This window comes from Alligator mississippiensis, chromosome 13 (genome assembly GCF_030867095.1).
Source record: "Alligator mississippiensis isolate rAllMis1 chromosome 13, rAllMis1, whole genome shotgun sequence".
In the NCBI taxonomy this organism is placed as follows: Eukaryota; Metazoa; Chordata; order Crocodylia; family Alligatoridae; genus Alligator; species Alligator mississippiensis.
Window position 1 is genome coordinate 51671285 of NC_081836.1, and position 22083 is coordinate 51693367.

The 22083-nt window shown below is 41.6% G+C and overlaps 1 protein-coding gene across 1 annotated transcript in view; it reads right to left on the reverse strand.

The window, feature by feature from the left end:
* The window catches only part of GNA12 (G protein subunit alpha 12), a 62543-nt gene that overhangs the window by 25423 nt on the left and 15037 nt on the right, over positions 1 to 22083 (reverse strand). Inside the window, exon 2 of the mRNA XM_006260636.4 lies at positions 14976 to 15191. Coding sequence (XP_006260698.1) covers positions 14976 to 15191 — 216 coding nt within the window. The remainder of the gene's footprint in view (positions 1 to 14975; positions 15192 to 22083) is intronic.

The window sequence follows — 22083 nt, forward strand, 5'->3', positions numbered from 1 at the left end:
GCTTCTCCAGTTGCAAATTCCAACTGGTATTTTCCAAAGGAGCTTTTCATTCCCTTCCCCCCCCCATTAGTTTATTTTCTGTACCCCCCACACCTGCCTTCCGACCAGCCAGCACTCTTAGCCCCCATCCCACAAGCTGCTTCAGGTGCAGCCACTTTTATCAGTGTTTGCTACTGCTGGAGCCAAGCAAGTAAGCCCCAGTTGGGGGGGGGGGGGGTGTAGCTTCATTAAGGGGGAAGAGCTCACTCCACACCATCCCACCCACAGGCCATGCCTGCCTTCCCCATCCCTTGCAGGTCACACTTGCCCTCCCTATCCCACCCCTTGAAAGGCTGCGCCTGCCCCCTGCTATTCCACCAACAGGTTACACTCCCCCAACCCCACAGATGACCCCCAACACCCTGGCTAGCCCCCCCCATCCTAACTTACCTGATATTGGGCAGCCATTTTGAATCAATTCAACCTCCCCTTAGCACCCCGAAATGTCTGTACTTAAGCCCTAGTTTCTTTAGAGAAAATGCTCAGGCTTCACCATGATATATTAGTTCAAGAAAGGGACACTGCGTTTGCCTGATGCTTTGCATTTTTCTGGCCTTCTCCAAAAAGACTGCTTAAAGAAAAATGAACTACCCATCAACTCTCTGCTTCCCACAGCACGCTGCCAACCTCAGAGCCTTCATCCTTGCCACCACTGCTCCTCCAACACTCTGCTTCAGCTTCCCATTGAACAGGGCTGACTTTCACCTTCCACCCGCTTTGCATGACAGCAAGAGATAGTGGAGATGAAGAGCAACCAGTCACAAGGGAATGCTAATTTAGCTAGGTAAGTGTACAGATGACACAAAAGACCTTGACTTTCTGGAATACATCAGTGGGGCTGGGTAGGCATCATACATAATGTTTTTGCACCCTTCCAGAAAATTACAGGGTGAAACCCCCATAGTAAACAGTTCTTTCCATTGAAGTTATAATGGTGCTTGCAAAAAGCAAAATCTAGAACTGCATGCACAGCTGGACTTCAAAAATCTACATACAGTTCTATAAAAAGTCACAGAAAATGGTCCTTCCAAAGGAAAAAAAAAGGATCACACATGTAGGTAAACATGGCATTCGAGTCTTTGAAAGTATTAAACTGTTCCATGACAAACTACAAGCAAAATTTGGGACAAGAGAGCTTGCCAAAAAAAATTCTGATGTAAATACAGTGCAGTCTCTTATGGGCTAAGTCACTGGAAAGCAAGAATGACTATAGCAGAGTTAGTATTAGGACATTACATATCCAATTAAAAAAAGGCAGAGCTGGCATAACTAGGTTAACTCTATGGTCCCTAAGAAATGTGTTTCTAGTTGAAACTCAGTCAGTAAAGCCTGGAAATGTTACACCGAAAAGGCTTTCCTTAGGTTGGAATAAATTATAATTAACATGGTAATCTTTAATTAAATAAAATAATGGCAAAGGTGAATTGATTTAGGAGACTCCATAGATTTTAGAGTGATCCTGCAGAACTGCATTAGGTCTAAGGTACAAAAAAGGAAAGCCTTAAAGGAACTGATGGTATAGGAGCAGCAAAAGATAGCAGCTTCCACTTGCAGACGCCAGTTTCTTAGCCAGTGCTTTGAGATTAATGTGGTCAGTCTGCAGTCTGGTTTATTTTAAAACACCAACCTCAGCACAGATGAACCACATTTTATCTGGATCTCTAGTGCAATTATGTGGGAAATGAATAACAAATACACATAATTAAAAAGTGCTACATCATTGTTTAATGGGACTGTGTTCTGACAAGATCAAAAAGTTAGTTACCTCTGATTACATTAGGGGTGCAATGGTACCTCATGTTATCAAATATGGAGAAAGCAAGATGAATGAGGGAGGGAGAGGGAACCGAGGAAACACCACCAAAATACGAAGCTGCAACACTCCTAGATCAGCAAAAAGGAATCTTCTCTTAACCAGAACTATCAATGCAACTTTTAATGCCGTCTCGTACATTTCTGATTTAAAATTTTTTTTAAAGTCTCCTAGTCCAAAACATGGGGACAGATCTTAAATGTCTGCCATTATAAAAGGCTTTAAAGACTTCAAAATAGAAAAAAAAAAAAAAAAAGGAATTTTTTACGTGCATTTTCCTTTTCTGTCAGAGCTATGACACTAGAGTACTGTATGCTTTTTGTGTGTTCATCGATTTCTGTTCCACACCCATCCCCTGGATGCTTCTATTATTCCTATTTTGTCACAGTTTAGAGTGAAGCAAGGACATTACCACTATAAGTAGTAAGCCCAAATCATTCAGCTATAGCACTTCAGTTTATACTTTCCCGTCTGATCAGCAGGTCTTGCTTACTATGAAAGGCTGTTTACATTGTGGTCTAAGTGTCTGTCTAGTATAGTTAATCCATGTGTGCATAAAAGGGAGACAATCCACAACTCCCATTGCATTTCAGTGGGAGTAGCGGACCTAATTCCATTAGTTACCCAGAACTCCCAGCTTTAAAGTTTGACTCGTTTCCCTGCTCCCGAGATGCAGCCACATTCCCGAAACGGGAGTCTCTAGAAAAAGATTACTTGTCAATTTTGGAGCCTCCGTTTTAAATCATTTTCTGAACAGATGCCTAACTGCTTAATCTAAGCTAAGATCTGCCCACAAAACTAGATTTCTAGCTGTACAGAGTTGAGCTTTATTATATACAAGAGAAGACCAGAAACTACTCCAGTGGTTTTTAGCAACAGTTGGGTACTGGCTCACAGTCTGAGCTGAAGTTTCCTCCCTTGTTTCTCACAGCGTGTGCCAGCATTTTCTTGGTGGGAATGGGAAGATTAATTACAGCTGTAGTTGCTCTGAACAAATCCTTATATTCAAGAAAAACCTGCCAGACTTAGAGTAGCATCAATTAGGACTTAGAAAGACACTTCAGCAAAAATGGAATATAGAGTGTTCCTGTAACTGTTTTATGCCTAATAAAAATTAAACCTTTTTTTTTTTGGGGGGGGGGGGGGGGGAGGGGAAGGGAAATGCAGCTATAGTCTCAAAATCCTAATGTAGTTCTTCAGTCTCAGCAGAAGTGCTGGACCATGCGCTGCTGTGAGAAGCACGCTGCAGCCACATGAAGAAAGATCCAGGACTGGTACAGTAGGCAAACTTGAAGTTTATAGAGTTGTCCAGCCCTTTGCAACGGTCCTTAGAAGTAAGCTACAAAGACAAACTTATTCTTGAAAAGGAGCAAAAGTCAGTAAGAGTAAGAAGGAATACCATGACTGGAAGTACTGTTGCACACCAACACCCCCCCAAAGAAAACATGCAACTTGCAGAAACATGCAGAATGGGACTCTTTCCAGAGTCATGGCCAACTGGGTGACATATGGAGTAAATCCTCCTGGGAAAATACAGTGCCCAGGAAGTGTGGCATCAGGAACTTCCCAGTGCTGCAGCCTAGTCTCCTGCAATGCCACACTTCCTGATCATGGTAGATTTCCAGGAGGACTTTTTCTAAATGTTACACAAGCTTAAACTCCAGGCCTTTACAAAGGACAGTAGCAAGACTTATTTCTTTAAAGTAATTCTTTTTTAATAACTGCCTGCAAATAAAGCGCTATTTCTACATCACAAGTCTCATCAAAATACTACCAATGGCTTGCTGCTCTGGGCACAAGCTACAGTGCTCAGTCAATAGCCATGGCTCTGACAGGCTTAAAACAAAAGACTTGGCCCTTGCAGTTTGCTGAGTAGACATAAGCAGCAGCCATCTTGGCACCTGCACGACATGTGTAGTGTCCCCAAGCCTGCTTATTTTCCAGCAAAGAAAGCAGCTTCCCTGCTTAAAACATGCACCCTAATTTTAGGGAGCTTATTGTCAGGTAATTGCTACATGTGAGAAGATAATGGTATGTTTCAGAGAAGTATGGCCATCATGTTGCAAGACTCAAATCATGGCCACACATTCCCTAGGTGGGATTTTTCTGACAAACTTCACTTTCTGTTCACTTTGATCATACCAAAAAATCAAAAGTAAAGACTCGGTGGCCCTTGGGAAGCCAGAAGCAAAAATCTGGGATCACAAGTCTGCAAGGCTTTTCACCTTCAAGAACCTACAACCTAAGTAGAAGCGGCAAAGCTTTACACTTGAACCCTTTGGAAGCTACACATAAAAGTTACCATCTAGCTTGAATACCACTGAAGGATTACTGGTATCCCCCATTCTCTATGCACTATTTTAAAAAACAATTAAATTTCCCTGGGATACTTTTACGTGTAAATTTACTAAGTGGCCTCTGCTAGTGCAGGGAACAGTCGCATTGGCTAAGGACAGACAGTCAAAAAAGCCTGAGCCTGAACTGATTCAATCTTTGCCTGTTAGTTTAACCTGCAGAGATTGAACCAATCTGGAAGTACACAGACATTCCCTTTTGATTCAGGAAATGCAGGCACATGCCTGCGGTGGCTCAGGCTAGAAGCCGGGGGGGGGGGGTGCTAGTGCGAGCCCTCTCTTCCATTCAACAATGCTGAGCAGAGGCAAGGTGTGGCTGGCCCCCAGCAGGATGCTCTGATTAAGAAGGGGTTTAACCCCCATCCTAGTCTGCACAGTCCCCAGCCAGGGTGCGCCTGGAAGGGGAGAGGGAAGAAGCCCTCACCAGGCTCCCCTCCACCCCCCGCTTGCTTCTCAAGGGGCAGGAGTGTTGCCAGACCCTGGCCCCCAGCTAGCACTCTGAGACAAAGGGGGGTGGGGAGAAGGTAGGACTGCTTGTGTGGAATGCGTGCATCCGTTGATGATACTGAGCGTTTCCAATTTCCCTCTCCCTGCTTCTTCATGCTGTCTGCAGCAAGCTGACTGCACTCTCAGTCCCATGCATTGCAAACCAGGTCATTACTCACACCACTCTGTCCCCTGTTGAGCAATGTCAGATTGTGGCCTTTGAAGCTAACCAGCACAGAGCTTACTAGAACACAAAGCTCATCAGCCCAGCAAGAAAACAAAAGCTTCTCATTATTTCAAGCTCTTCTTAAACAGCTTTTTCCAAGGCATTTGTAAGGAAGAATGGAAGGACATTATCAGCTGACCTGCTGATTAATTCCAAAAAGCCTTAAGTGGACATCATTTGGTCTGCCTTTGTTCCAATTAAATTGGACATAGACACCCCCCTCTCAGCATTAGCTAGCATGGGGGCAATGTGACCGTGACCAGATGCCAGCTGGGGTCCATGTTGCTGGGGGTCTGTGCTGTGGGAGAGGGGAGGGAGGCAGGGAATCCCAGCTTCAGCAGCAAGTGGAGGGGGGAGGTGGCAGTCAGGCAAACCCTGCTCTGCCTGCAGTCTCTGCCAGAGCTCTGGCTAGGGAGCAGAGGGGTGGGGCCAGCCCTGCTCTCTGGAGCAGACAGCCCAGCCCGGGGCTGAAAAGCTTGCTGGGAAGCTGGGGGACTCTGATTTAATTTAAACCAGGAAGGAGTCTAGGAGAGAAGTTCCATAAACCAGTTTGACCCAAATCAGTTAGAGTCTGATACTACATTTAACCAGGTTTATTTTAAGCCAGTTTAGGCCATTTTGAAACTGGTTTAATGTGCACTGAACTTCTGTTCTGTTACAGATTTAAACCAATTTCTGATCACTTAAACCGGTTTGCGTGTAACTTCTGTCCCTAGCCATTAAGATTGTTCAGCTAATTAAGCAGTTCCATGTTGCATGTGCTCCAATTTGGGAGCCAGGACAGAAGCTTTCTATCCACAGGAAAAGTACTGCACCAGTATTTCATAACCTGTCTGGACTCCAGCTGATTTTCAGCAGAGTTATTTTCGATCCTGCAAGATCTCTCTCCACGATTCTGCACAGCACACGTGGTAGAAGCAAGATGCCTAAACCAAGAGTTCTTTTCTTTGTAACAGGCAATATGCAGAAGTTTGTACAAAGTGGCCAGGGGGTCCTCAACTCTGAAGCCTCCTCTCCATCATCTTGAGCCTAAATCTCAAGAACCTGCAGGACATATTAGAAGGAGAACCTAAGGCTATTCTTGGGGTGGCTGAGTAAGTGCTGGCAACAGCTGAAGAAATATGCTACTAAAAGGAACTCTTCTGTTAGCGCTCCACTGGTTTGCTGAACTCACTTCATGATTATTCTTAAATAATAAATATGTTGGGAGGCTGTCGAATGTCAGCATTAGATTTCTACAGATGCCAATTGGCAAAGCTAGTCAATAATCACAGTAGTCTATGCAACAGTTTGCAGTTTTATTTTGTCTAAAGATACTTGGAAACAGGACACAAGTGAAGACTTTCAATCACCGCTTCCCCAAACATACCAAAAAGGTATTTTCACTTCGAAGTTCATATTTGTAGGATTTTTGTGCAAAAAGCCTTCCTGGGCTGTCTTAGAGGCAGCGTGATCAAGCCAGAAATTCCAAATACTAGTACTACCTGCTAATGATCAGCCGCAATGCTCTACATTGTTATACTGGCAGTCCTCAACTTATAACGTTTCGAGTGACATTTCGTACTTGCAACGTTTTTAAATTGACACCGTTTCAACTTTGTGATGTCATTTTTGACTTTACAACACTTGATCTGATGTGATGCCATGACAGCGAACAAGTAGTTGTGTCACCCATCTCCCTGGAGAACATCTGTCCAAACTTCCTTAGACACTTTCTTAAAGAAAGCAGACAAGACTCCAGAAAAACCTGCAGCCAAGACTCCCAAGAAGAATCTAGCCAAGAACCCTTCAAAAAGTCCAACCAAGAGCCCTTCAAGAAGTCCAGCAAACTCACCTCAAGTAAGTACTTCCAAATCAATATGACTGCTATTTACAATATAAATACATTAATATAGCTATATTACCCATTTATAATTGATCAAGTACAAAATTCTGGGTTATTTTTGGTGAAAACAGGGTATTGGGCCTTAGTTCAAGAACCAATCCCACTTTTGTAACATTGTTTCCTATGGGGGGGGAAAAAAAATCGGTTCCGAGTTACAACATTTTGACTTAAGACGCCGTTTTCAGGAATCAATTGTGCTGTAATTCTGAGGACTACCTATATACAGAGAAGTAATTAACCAACTATAATTTCTGGGCAACTCATGAGACAAGCTAAGTAATGTCCATGGAAATACTGTGGTCTTGCAGACCCAGGAAAAGGGCTCAGAAACAAGATTTAAACTTAGCGCAGGTTTAAATCCCACTCTGCAGTGGCTGGGACCACAAGCCATAGGTGCCATAGGTTAACCTGTTGGGGGGCAGATATGGTCTGCCAGTCCAGCAGTTGAACAGCCCTTATCTAGAGCATTTAATACCTTAATTGCTATGTAACTTTGGGCACATCACACCAGGAACCAAACTGAAGAGTAGTGGTACTTGACTCTACTCCATTTAGAACCCAAATATCATCTCCCAGGGATGCCTGAGAGAGATGCTATTCAGCATATAAGCTCTTCACAGATATGAAAGAAATGCTGAACTAAAATGCTTTGCTCAGCAGTTAGCATTCACATTTTAATTTCAGCTTCAGAGTTAACACCCCTTTAAATGAATAAGGGCAATTTACACCATTCTAAGCTACAGTTTTAGAGCTTTCTACAGACATGATAACAGGTTCATATTCTTCGTGTTCTCATCACAGCTACCTGGGACAAAAAAAATTATAATAATTGAAAGCTTGTAGGAATACCATGGACTTTCACAAGAATGTGTCCCAAAGAGACATGGATGAAACTGTGCAGAACTTTGCCATAAACTGAAGTTTCAAAGTTCCACAAACTCCAAAAAACCTGGCAAATTCCAAAATAATTTTCCAATGAATGAATGATTGTCCACAGTCCTAATTAAAAATACTAAGCATGAAAAAAAAACAAACCCGCATTACTGGCACCTTGTCTACCAAGCTAAAACTCAGATCAATAGTAGTGTGGCTATCTGTCCTGCACATTTTTATCAGAATTGGTCACGTCACTATGGACTTATATAAAAATATAAAGTAACTGGACTAAAAAAAAAAAAAGCCAAAGCTACAGAATAAACAATATTACAAAGTCTCTTGTGTAAGTTTACAATCAAATAGTAGCTTGGAAAAGAGGAGTTTCTGCTAGCATTCAGCGCCTCTAGGTTATCTGCTCTCTACAAAAGGCATCACATGGATATTTTCCTTAACAGCCTAAATACAATGAGCACAATGGAAAGTTTTCTCCAACCTTTGCAACCCTCACATCTCCTATACTCAGACTGCTACATCACAGAAAAAAAAAAAATAATGTTGGCTTGCAAGAAGGAAATCTCTAGGTAGTAAAATCTTAGTGCAAGAGGGCTCCTCAATTGTGGTGAATTATGTTAACATAAAGAGTTACACAATAGTTGCATAAGAACCAAATGATTGCTCAAATTCTGATCTATGGACAACTGACTGCTGGTCAGTGCTGTGGTGCTTGCTCTTCCTCTCCCACACTTTCCAGATGCTTCCACAGGGTAGATGTTTCTACCGGCAAGCAAGTCAGTGCTGTTCCTTGTTCAAGGACAATTAGGATTGTTTGTTCACAGTAAGTGGTCCTGAATGGAAAAGTTAGCCCATAGCATAAAAAATTTGTGGTCCATGTTACAAAAGAGGTCAAGAACCTTTGAAACAGATTCAAGTGAAACCTCATCCAAGACCACAGTTAAGGCAGATAACTCCAAGCTGTTTAAAAAAGGGGGTTGTGTATTCCTTGGTTAGGTTACAAACCATCAGATTTGAAATTAAAATCCAATTTACCACATGTTCTATACAATCAGTGTTTTCCAAATGAAGCACACTAGCTTTTATTTTAAGAAATAATTAATGGAGATGAAAAGTTCTCCAGTCTGAAGTTAGGTTGCTCACTATCGCTTTAACAGCGAGGCCTGATGTGCTGGGGTATAATTAACCCTGTCACTGACCAAAAATCAAGAGAGTCTCATTTTTCTTGTTTGACAAATGCTATGATATCTAGATGTGTTATGGACTTTGCCATATTATAACTAACTAGCCCACTTAGCTGAACTATGTTTTAGTTCATACCACAGCTTGCGTGTGCCAGTTTTGCAAAATTTTAGAAGGCACCCTATAGCCAACACCAGCATACAGGGCTGGCTGTTGCTAGTCTACCCATAGCTTTTTGGGCACAAGTGCAGAGGGATAAGAGGGGTGATTCCTGCTAATCTTTTTTTTCCATAGGGAGAGAGAAGGTAGGTTCCAGGCCACCTCATTGCTGCTGCCATGATTTGTCATCACAACTAGTTCTTGGAGCAGGAAAAAGGAAAGAGTAAGCTGGCCAACACTTCCTGTGGCTACAGGAGAACTGTTATGCTGCAGAGCCTCACTAGTGCTCTTTTGCTATATCAGGGTTTCCCTGATGGCATTTAGAGCCAGTGCTGTTACAAAGCAAGCAAAGTTATTCTCGTAACAGCCAAGCGCCATTCCTTTTACTTGAGAAAAGACAAGACTGAGCATATCCAAGGAAATTAGGGATATCAGATACTGAATCAGGAAACCTAGAGACCCTAAAAAGGAATGGAAGCATTTATCTGTACTGGGACCGACCCCCCCCCCCCCCCCCCGACCCACCTTTCTACCTTCCTCCGAACCTCTGCATTAAATTAAATATTTCACCATAACATTAGGCAAGCTGAAGACCCTGTATTCATAACACTTCCTACATCTAGGTCTCAACCTCCACATTTTGTGGTCTAGAAAGGGACACTTATTCATGGGAGCGGAAACTCAAGGGATGTTGGTACATAAATATGTCTGGACCGCTCATACCCTGGGCTCCAGCTGATGTTTCTTCACATGCTGAAACTAGCTCCTCAGTGCTGCTCACACTGGAAATACATGGAGTTTTATAAATTAATTGCAAGCTCCTTTGTATGTAGAAGTCCCGTAGAATATGGTCTCCTCCTGCTGGCAGGGGGAAAATTTAATCCAAGCATCTAGGCTTGCACTGAAGGCCTCGGAGAGAATAAATATTACAGGATAACTCCAGGAAATGTATTCCTTTCAAACATACAGACAGAAGATGCGTGGAGGGGGAGGGAAGTCATATACTGATTACAAAGGAATTCTTATTCTAGTAGCTAAAAAATGAGGACAGAGACCTGACAATGTAACCAAACAGACAATGAAGCTTTTGTCCCAAAACTACTTGCTTGCACACAAGGAACAGAGGAACTTTGGGGGTGGGGATGAGAAGAGAGCGAAGCTGGTAAGCCTGCTTTAGGGAGAGAGACAGAGAAGCAAACAAAATACTGCTATTGTAAAATCCACCCACTCAGTTCTGAAAGATTCAAAGACCCAGACGAGGATTTACAGCCAGCACTTTCATGCACAGAGTATGAAGCAGAAAGTCGTGGCAAATGCCTAGAGGCAGCTCCTGTAGTCCTACAGAAAAAGCTTTTAAATTATATTAGGTTATGGTCAGTTATTCTATTGCCAACAAACTTTCCATCGCTAAACTTAAAATCTTTCATTATATTACAGCATTACAAAAGGGTGGTATCTGTACACTAGAATTTTCAGGTAAAAGTATTCAGCCAGTAGCCAGTACACCATGTTGTCTTACAAGAAGTGGTGCTTTTTTTTTTTTTTTTTTTTTAAATAAAGGAGAGAGAATTCAAAGGAGAACTGAGCTACAGCGTGGGTTGGAGGAGAGAGAGAGAGAGAGAGAAAACATAGGAGAGTAAAAACTCGAAAAAAACTATTACCAAAGCAACAAGTTCAAAAAAGCCTTTTCAGAAAAAAGAGAGGTAGTGTTCAGCTAGTAACGCCACTTCAAGAACAATTCCAAGTGTTAAGCAAAGTCTCCACTTGAAATCAAACATTGTTTAAAATCAGTCATAAGGCTTCATTTACACACAAAGTTGTACCAGTACAATGCCAGATGGTAAACAGATACAAGAGGCTGTGAACACCTACTTCAGGCCTATTTCAGTTAGTGATTTAAGTGAAACAGCAGTATCACTGGGGTTTGCACTGGATTTAGCCAAATCAGTTAGTGATATCTTTAGTTGGAAAGGTTTAGCTCCTCAATTTAGGTAAATGACACCTAGCTTTGAACTATTTGAACCTATTTAAGTAGCTATGCTCTAACTGAACCAACACACAGATGCATAGGGACAAGCCCTAGACTATCATTTACAATATGGGATCAGATAAGGGTTTCTACTTTAGACTATTAGCTTGCTGAAAAAAACCAAACAGGCAGGAGTTGGTTTTTTTTTTTAAAGGGAATAGACGGCATATGTTGCTCCCTCTCTCCCTGCACTCAGCTTTTTATTGTAAGCCAATTAGTTTAGGCACTGCAGGAAGTTCATGGCCACAAGAATCGAGAGTGCATTCAAGGAGCAGGAGTTCTGAAAGAATTTGCTTAGTAACATCTTAATCTGAAAATTGTTACTTGCAGTCTTAAGAACATTTTATTCTATCTCCACCACAAAACATTTATAACACTCTAATGAAATAAGCTACAGTCTCATTCACATTTTACTGAATTATTCACAGCTTAGTGAAATAAGCTACAATCTCATGTAAGGCTTTATTTCTGCTCTACCTGGGTGACATATGAGGCCCTACACATTCCAGATCAGGCCCAACTCAAAGTCGTGTCATCACAACTGTGAACAAAAGGTTGAGTTACAAGCAGTATTTTTTGTTGTAGGGTATAGTTACACGCTATTAAACAAGGAACAGTTGTGAGCTCACAACTTGGTTCAACTTTCTCTAGTATCCATAGCCTATTTTTCAAACATCAAATGAAAGCATGATTTAAGAACATTACCCTCTTCAACAGAGGGCTGAAGTTCGGTGTCATTAGCATGCATCTCTGCCTTCTGTTTGCTTTGGCATTTCCTGTATAATCCTGTACTTGAAGTTGGAGACTACAGTTAAAGCCTTTATCATTGCAGAACACTCATTTTAATGGCTTAGCCCTTTTCCAATTTGATACAATTTCCATACCAATCAGTAAAGCAAAAGCAGGTAAGGGGGGGCGGGGGGGGGGGGGGAAGTACTTTGTTCCCATCCTCTTCCTTGCCCATGCTGCTTACACACACCACAATAATTACCACACTGATGATATGTAATCACCACAGCCTGTCATCCTGACCTTCCCCTAGTCTCTACTGGTTATATACAATTATATTTAGATTGCAGGTTCTCTGGGGCTGGGCACACTTTTTGGTTTGATGTTTGTGCTGTGCCTATCAATGTGATCTCAGATCATGGCTAGGGCTCACAGGCATTATGATATGCAAGTTAAATTATTTTGTATTAACAGCTTTCTAGACTTCAGCCTTCTGTCTCAGCCTACACCTCACATACTTAGTCCCACGTAACGTAAAGATCGCAAGGTTTTCCTTTTGCCATCTTGAGCCACATAAAAGGCTGAGCTTCCAATCCAACCACCACTGAACTGCTCAGGGGTTCAGAGTGTGTTCAGGTCTAAAAGGAGTTCCCGTTCTTCAGGGTGATGGCTAAGATGGTATTTTAGGAAAGCCAGTTTGCATGTAATTTGATTTACTGGACACCTTCATGAAAAAAATTCTACCCTAAAATTAATCAATATTTATTTGCGAGTAAATCTATGCTTGCAACATAAGGTTGTTAGAACAGTTAATAAAAGTTTATACTAGCTAAATCAACCCTATTACTACTGGGAAATTTAGGTGTATTGGACAAGCACCCAATATTCTTTTAAGCACAAATCTCAGGCAATTCCAAAATATTGTGAAAAATAAAGCATATTTTTTCAGGAATGCAAAGAGACAAATTTATTTTATACCCATTTTAAAGAAGCCATTCCTGGTATGAGAATTTGTGAAGCTGTTTCAGCAACAACAAAATCTTACCGTCACGTTATGAAACTTGGCATCATGGAACCACTAACTGTAAACTACAAACAGCCCCAAATTAAAAAACAAATTCTTACTGCTAGAACACAGAGCTAAACAGAAATCACTGTTTCATCTTGATAAAAGCTATTCCATCAATTCCAATAATTCCTTTGGATCCAAAAGTGAGAGACAAATCCTTAAACTTCTTGAAATGGAATGCGCTTGACCTTCAGTGTTTATTTATGCCATTAGTTTTCATAAGCTTTGCCAGAAACAAGACAGACAAGTTGAAGAATGGTATTGTATTTCTAAAGTCATTTAGAATTAAACAAAAAAACCCCTCACTCTTTTGGAAGACAGCAGAGTAACAGGGTCACTTACCTTCCTTGTACGAATGTATTAACAAACATAACCGTACGCTCATTTGTCTAAATGAGAGAACACAGTACAGGGGAAGCAGCAGTAATTTCTGATTTTGCAAAGGACAATGTGCTTTAGTATTATACCCATTATAAACTAGATTATAGTGTTATACTGTATTACAGTATATGCTGTGGTTATATCTTAAGCACTACTATGTACAAGGACCAAAATTCATTTGGACTTATTTCCTCCTTAAGTAACTATGAACTGATAGTGCAGACTTCCACCCACACAAAGTAACAGTCTCCCATTCCAGACCTTAAAAGTACACAAACTAATCTCAAATCTGCAGAACTACAATCCTAACCAGATGGAAGAGACAGTCACTTAGATCTCACGTTTAAATCTCAGATCACAACAGTACCAAGTGGGTTCTCTTACAATTTGAGCGCAACAAATTTCTCGTGGTGTAAAGCTCTGTATTTTACATCACCCCACGAAGCAATACTTACGGCTTGAAGGTTGATGGGTAAAATACCTAAAAGTCCCCTTTTCCCCCCCATTCTTTCAGAGATGAGGCAACAGTGATGTCTTGACAGCGGTGCTGTAAGAAACCGCAACCTGGAGTTCATTTTACTGGGCTCACTTTTGCTTTTGGCAGCGCTTGGACACAAAATCGTTTCTCAACTGCAGAGAAGTGAATTCTTTTCTTCGAGTGCTTAACATGCTATTTATAGTGTGTTCCTTACTTTGCTGCTATCTTGAAACACTAAAGTAGCCTTTTAAGCCCAATTATAGATTCACAACCTCTCCTTTCAATTAATAAAAGAAATATTAGTGTGAAGTAATACAGTGAGTAACATGAAGCATAAGCACCAGTTATGTAAACTGCTTAGCTTCTGTGCCTGAATGACTGGTCAGATTTTAAATTAGCACACCAGTGTTTGAACTTGAATAGATATCCAAGTCTTAAAAACACAGTGAGTGAACAACAAAATGTCCAGCCAAGCAAAAAAAGGATTAGAGTCCCTCAAAGATCTCCTCATTGTCTGGGGTGGCATGGAGGCGTTGAGAGAGGAAAATATAAAGGTACTATCAGCTGCTTATGAGGTCAAAGAGTGAGGGTATGTGTTTGAAGAACAGTCACATTCCCCCACCAGAAATGTTCTCTTCTATTATGCATGTATAGTCTATCATGCATTGCGATTTGAACTCATTTCTGTTCCAAGGAGGAGAGGAGGGAACACATTTAAGTTTTTATTTTTAGGCTGATTGCCATCCTTAAGTTGCCACTCCAAAATGTAACTCACAGATATAATAATGAAAAGGAACAGTCAAAGAAGAAACAACTTGGAAGGAAACTGCATTCATTTCCAGAGACTTACTCTGCAAACAGGAATAGACTGCCAGCATCAATACAGTGCGAGCTGGCAAAACTGGGAAGTTACAAGCAAGTGTGCATTAATCAGTGACCTACTATGCAGAAATCTACAAAGCAGCTCAATTTTTAGTTCAAGACAATCCCTGCCTTTTTTGGTTTCTCTTGTTGCTCTAGTTTATCCAGTTGCGTGCACTTATTCCACTCCCTCTGACATGCAGTTTTTCAAGTTTGGCTCCAATTACGGCTCATTCCTGCTGCTGTAATGCTCAGATTTCTAGCAGTGCTACAGCTTGCTTGTGTTTTTATTAAATCCTGCAAGTGGCAAGCTGCTTTTCCAATTGAAAAAGATATTCAGATACAAAAAAACACCTTTTACAACTCCCCATTTACCAGATACTTGCATGTACTCACCAACTGATACTCGCTTCGGCGACTAAAAGCTTCCTTGATCCCAGAATCCCGCCACAGTGCGCTCAGTGCAGGTACATACAACTGGAACATGGCAGGCTCTACGGGCATTCCAGCTTTGTTCTCAAAAGCCATCAAAAACATTCCATGCTTCTCATTCTCCGTGTACTGCCAAGGGATTCCTAGTTTGTCCCGGGCATCAACCAGAACCCTGCAACCCTAAAAGAACAATTCAGGAAAACAAGGAAAAGAAAAAAAAAAGTCAGTGATCAAAGAGTACACTATAAAAAGGAACAAGAACCTAGAGTACATAATGTTTACTGTGCCACATAAAATCAGTATTCCTGTAGGAAAACAATTCAGAAGGAGGTGCAAAACATACTACATTCATTCTTGCAATGAAGGAAAAGCTTGCTCGTAGTAGCTGTGTAGCTTATATGTATTTCTAGTGAAGGGCTACATCAAATACCAGGGAAAAAACCTATTAAAGATAAAAATAAGGCTAATACCAGATGCTTATTGGGATATTTTATGTTTAGAAATAACATATGCCCCCCACTTCTGGCACTGTAGTACTGAGTACAGCAGAAACATCCCAGACAGTGCAAAGAAATCAGAATCTCTTTCTACCTTTCTGGTACGTACATTAGTTGAAGTGACGTGCTACTACTGAAAAACCTTGATGGAACGCAACTTAAGAATTCAACACAAAGTTGTTGCATACATGGCCCAGGGGCTGGATCTGGCCTGCCAGTAGTCCAGTGAAACAGAATTCAGGGTCCCTGGACCCCAACTGACATAGTTACTGGCAGCAGCCCCCCAGCTCTGTGACACTGCACCTCCCTGGCTTTGCAACGCCCCTGGTTTTTTAAACCAGGGGTGCGCATGCTGCTTTTTAAGATTAATGCCAGCCTTTAAACTTAGTCAAGTTTTTTACTTATTATTCCGATTACATATATGACTTCGGTATGACACAGCCCTGCTGGTCTATTCCTCTCACCAGCTTGGACCTGAAACACTGTATTTAAAGAGCTACTGCAAAAGCCCTCTCAAACACAGTACTGACTTTTTTATAAAAGAGAGAGCACCACAAGCTGCCATTTAAAAATTGAAATGATCAAGCAATTCCTTACCCAATTATCATTATTAAGACACCAGAGATTAAAGAAGCGAGCCATAGCTACCCCAGCTCTTAGAAGGACTTGGATACACACTTGCATGCCAAATGTTTTAGAAGGGACACTGAGCTCATACAGTACCCAAGAAACAAAACGTCACATCAAAAAGTAAGTTATGATACAGCTCGTGGCTGCTTACAGACATGAAAAAACACATGACAGCCATGCCCAAAAGAGACATCATGTTAGTATGACTCGGCTCACCCAACGTTTGTACAGATCACGCACTTCAGTGGGGTATTTTGGTGCCTTTATCCAATAGCTGACCGAATCAGCTTTAGATAAAAGTGCCAAAAAGCCTTGCTGATGCGCACGATCTATACAGACACTGGAGAGCTGGGTCAAACTAATACGCTGCCTCTTCCAGTAAAGTGCTGGTTTGGGGTTTTTCCATGTCTGTCAGCAGCTGATATGCCTGTGTTGAGGAACCTTGAAAATTTAGTGCTATTTGGGTTAATCGTGTAGCTAGAATTCACCATGCAAACCACAGTTCAGTGGTTCTCAACTTTTTTGGATGAGGCACCGCTCCATTACTTTTCTGAATTGAGTGGCACCCAATTTCAAAAACTAATGTATAGATTACAGTGCTTAACTCCTTGCAGAGAAGCCTGGCAGTGTGAATGGGGGATAGTCCAGACAGAGAGACAAGCCTGAGTCTGCACTTATCTGCTTAGTTTAGCTGCTGATCTCCTAACACCTCACTTATCTCCTCGCACCTCACAGCACCCTTCAAAAGATCCAGTGGCACCCCAGGGTGCCTTGGCACCTGGGTTGAGAAATGCTGCTCTAGATCTGTTAACGTCACTAGGAACGATTAGTAAATGTGACCATCTTACCTTGAAACAATTTTCTGGCACTGGCAGAGTAGATTCAATATAATATCTCATCACTTTCTAATGGATTAAACTGCAAAGCTATTTGAATTTCCAAGATTCTTTCCAATTTGGTTTGAGACAAAACTTTTTTCCACGAGGTTAATCTCTGTAGTATTTGAGCCCAATAGCACCCAAAAGTAATCAATTCGTCTTTTAGATTGTGAGCTTTCCTATTACAGGTGAACAAGGCAGGTGCAGCTTTCCTTCAAGGGTAAGGATGTTTTAGTTTCAAACAAACAGTAGGATTGGAGGTAGAAAGGACAGGAACAACTCAGAAGTCCAGGAACTTAAATCCAAGTATATCAGTAACCATTATATAGCCATGTTTTTACAAGTGCTGTTTCCCCCAATGTAAACAGGCAAGATTTTTGCATTACTATTTATTTCCACAGTCCTCCAGATTAACTGTTTAAAGGGAATGTCTTCATCACACCAAAGTAGAATACAATTAAACACCTACAACTTTGTCAGAGGAGGCTGTACACACACACACTTATTTATTTTTTTTAAATATTTTTGCTTTACAGTATTGGACTGCAACCAAAAACTGAAAAACCACCATCCCCAATTAGCTAGTGAAGCCTTCAGGATTTGCTTGTTTTTGAAGCTCTCACCATAACTAAAAGCAAACAGACAACAGCATAAGGCCACCTTTCTGAACTGCAGGGGTCTGCACTGTCTCATGACTATACAGTCTTTAACTCTTCTACATAATACGTTCCTGAATAGCATTAAAATCACTATAAAAAAAAAAAGAGAGAGACTAAAAACAGTTTTAAATTACTTGCTCACAAACAAAATCATCCTTCAAAAATCTGAAAAGTTAGGGTTTTTTAAGAAATAGTGCAGTGCTATTATATTACAGATCAACTGATAGAAAGTTACTATTTGTACATATTTAAATGTCAAGTTTGCATTTTATAATCTTTATCAATAAGTAGAGCAGTTAGCATAGTTGATTTGGGCTATTCTCCAGCAACACTATCCATAATACACAATGTCAGTTATTGCCATTTATCTCCCACATGCCTCTTAAATTTGGCAAATATGTATGTAGTGCTCCAGCCCACACAAGCCAGTTGTGACCTTTCACCTGCTTAGGCTCCAGCTCTCAAAACTATCTCACTCAGCCATTTACTGTCTAGCTTCTCTATCTAACAGCTTTCAAATTGTTTTAACCCTTAACCATCTCACTATTTCAGTATTTCCTTAAGATGTTCTCAAATGAAGGTCGCAGGAGTTGTCTCTCAAGATCGTTTTACTTCTGCCCGTCAGCAACACAACTGTAGCTAAGTACACAGTTCATCATCACATGGTGACCCTTTGCTTTTCATGGCTTCCATGCAGAGACAGATACCAAATCGTGGAGTTTATTTTAGCTATGGTTCCCTTTTTGCAGGAAAAAGGACCCTAGTTTTCCCATTTCAGTAACCGCCTGAAGTAGTGATGTTGTGTAGACACCACCCAATAAATGCAGCCATCTAATCAGTTTTAGAGCAATTCCCAAAACACTTCACCAAAGGATGTGCGAGTTTTATAGTCTAGGGCAGTGGTTCTCAACCCTTTTTGGACCAGGATCCATTTGTAAACATCAAGACCAGCCCCGACCCAGTGCCCCTCACTCCCGACCCTCTGTCCCCAGTGTCCCCGCATGTGGGGCAGGGGGTTAGCGTGTGGTGTGAAGTGTGAGGCATGCCCCGCTCCCCAGCAGCCCCTTGCAAGCTGGACTTCTGCCAGCCTGCAAGGGGGAAAACCTCAGTTTCCCACTTTTTTCTCCTTTAAAGGAGAATGCATTTTTTAAAATGTGTTTGCAACCCTTTCATATATTCTTGCAACCCACTTTTGGGTTGTGACCCATGGGGTGAGAAACGCTGATCTAGGGTAAACTTTTCAAAAGTATTTAAGCTACTTCAAGAGACTGTGGTCCTTAGGTTACAACTGAAAACTGTACTTAAAAAAAAATCTAGTGCTAAGTGGAGCACTGCAATGCCACCCTTTTACACACCTGGCCTGCAGGGGGTCTTGAATGCTATGCGAGGCACACAGCCTGCTTATACAGGGAGAACAGAAACCAAGGCATGCAGCACACTGTGCAGGAAACTACCTGGAGCTAACCAATATGGAAACTTGGTTAGGTCTGAAAACCCACCCTTTCCAGGACTCTGGTACCATACTCAACACCGCAGGGAGGTTAATGTTTTGATGTTGGTGGGCTCTATTTTTAGTATACTATTTGTAGTTCGGTTACTTTGTTCAAACTTATTTATATTATGGGCATGTGTGTGTTAGGTTGTTTTCAGGAGCGTGGCATTTAGCCAAAATCCCTAATAAATTGAAATTGAATTGAATACAGGGAGGCACCTGCATCTACTTCAAACTCACAGGAGAAAGTTCTGGACTGAAAAAGGAGGCTACACCATTTCTTCCAGAAACCCAAGCCAGGGTTCCTCTTATTTTATAATAGGACCAGAAGCAGTGAAAGTTTAGATGCCCCTTTTTAACCTAATGGCTACAATTACACTACTTACCCTACATGTACAAAACTTGGGTTCAGTTCCCTCCTTTGCCTAATCACTACTCCAGACTCTTCTGGGATGCAAACACTCTTCACTTTTTATTGAAGCTGCTCTACAGTCTAGCAAAGATACACTGGGCCAAAAAGAGAACAAGACTCCTAGTCCTGTGCGTAGGTACACTCCGAGGCGGTAGGGTCAGGAAGAGTCCTGGATTCCTGTCCCCGCTCCAAGAACGGTTTATGCAGAACTTAGGCAAGTGCCCTGGTCATTGGGTCATGAAGTCCTATCTCTATGCTTTTCTGGTGAATCTCAAATTCTTTCCTGCACAGCAGAAAAGAAGCTTTACTAGAGAGGATACAGACTGCTTCAAGCAGAACAGCCTACAACAGAGGTGCCCAACTCCTGGCCCACAAGCTAGATCCGTCTCCTGGTGCCATCACGCAGCCTACAGGGCTCCCCATCAGTCTGTGGTCCTGATCCAAACATGCAGGGCTGAGGAAAAGCACAAGGGCATATAAGATCCAATCCAGCCTGTGGACCAGACCAGAGCCCCCTACCTGGCTCATAGCACCAAAGGGTTGAATGCCACTGGCCTATTGTCTAGGGATCAGGGCATCCTCCTAAGCGATATGGGTTGAACCCAGGTCTCCCACATCCTGCCAAGAACTCTAAGTATTATATAAGTAATGGCACTGGTATCATCACCTGCTTTCCCATTCATGTTTCATAAGGTAGGGGCTGAGACCCTATTGTGCACATAGTCTAATCCAAGCATTTTCAGCATGTTTATCACAATAAGTCCCTCAAGAGGACAGAGAAACTCATAAATTTCCAGGACCCAATCAGGCTTATGCAAAAGACAGACAACGAGTTAATCAGCACTGGTGAAACCGAGGCACTTCAAGATGCAAGGAAAACCAAGATACCCCTGGCATTAGGAAGCAGATGAGTACAGGTTTGCAAGACTGCAATTTGGACTTGCACATGTAAATCCCATGTTAGACCAAATTCTTTTTTTGTATCTAGGCTTTAACGCCTGCCTGTAACTTACCCCTATCTGAAAGAAAATGGATACCAGTCAGTTCAGAAGTCAAATAAGCTTTTTCTTTAAACATAGTAAACTTAGAAAAAAAAAGTCTTCCTTCAGACTTATCAGCTATTTTCTTCTCATATAAACACAGCAGCAATAAGAATATATTTACATATCATACATGAAGACTGTTCATCAAATCTGAAGGGCTGTCCTAAGTTTAACTCCCATATGAAGTTAGAGATAGGTTCATCACTCAGATAAACAGGAAATACAAGGAAGTTTCGTTAAGTTGCAACAAGTTGGGGAAGAGCCTGAACCAGAACCAAATGGATTATTCCTCTATCCAGTCACTATAAGGGGAATAATACCTTTTAATGTCAAAAGGCCACCCCAAGTGCAATCAATAATCAAATGGCAAGTCTGGGAGAGACTCAAGTTTGCAGCATTCCCTACTGCAGGTTGTCTGCCCAAATACCTAAAAAACAGTCAATAATGCTAAAGGATGAATCCTTGATTAACCTTTTGCTCAAGTGGTTTCTTTGCCACAACCACTGTCTTTGAAAACAGCAAAAATGCAACAGAGACTAAATATACAGGTGACCCTCACCATTCGCAGGGGATACGTTCTTGTGATTCCCTGAAGGGTGAAATCCGCGAATATGGCACTGCATTCATGAACGCAGTGCCCCTGGAGGGCCGGGGGGGGGGGGTGGTTATGGCTCCGGCAGCGATGGTGGGAGTGTGGCAGCAGCAAGCACGGAGCTCCTGTAAGTGTATAAAGTGCATTTAAAAATGTGGGTTCGGCATTCGCGAATATTTGAAACCACGAATAGCGAGGGTTTCCTGTATTTCAGTGAAGACTGTAGGGATTTTGTTTTTTAGTGAGAAAACTACACTTAGAGAAGCAAGACCTTATCCGAAATTTGAGTTTGTCAATCCGGAAACAGTGGATTATGGATGCAATGAATCAATAATTAATAATATGAAGCCAGAATCTGAACCCTCAGACTATACTCAAAGCATGTAATAATGCATGTCTTGTCTTAGGAGGAGATGGAGGTCATCACTTGGAACTGTAACAGGCCTGCAGTTCTACAGGGTGAAAAGCACCCATAGGAGAGGTAAATTGGTACATGAAAAGAAACTGTTACAGAACAATGAAAATCCTGGAGAAGTCTATAATTTATACCTGAAAGAAACATGCAGAAAGAGATCATGCACCATGGCTATTAATTTGGCATAACGAGAACTGGGAAAGACCATCATTTTTGCAGGCCAAAACCAGCCTATAATACATAACCAACACATCCTGGGGGGTAGGGAATCCAGTGCAATTGGTTTTTCATTATTTTCCCTCACTTCCTCAGGTTTTCTTCTATTTCAACAAGGAGAAGAAGACAGAATGACAAAAATGAAAGAGGTGGAAAGGATACAAACAAATCACTGCAGTAAATGAGGCCTGGATTCACAGCATGTGTCAGCCACTGCACAATAACTACAGATGTGCAC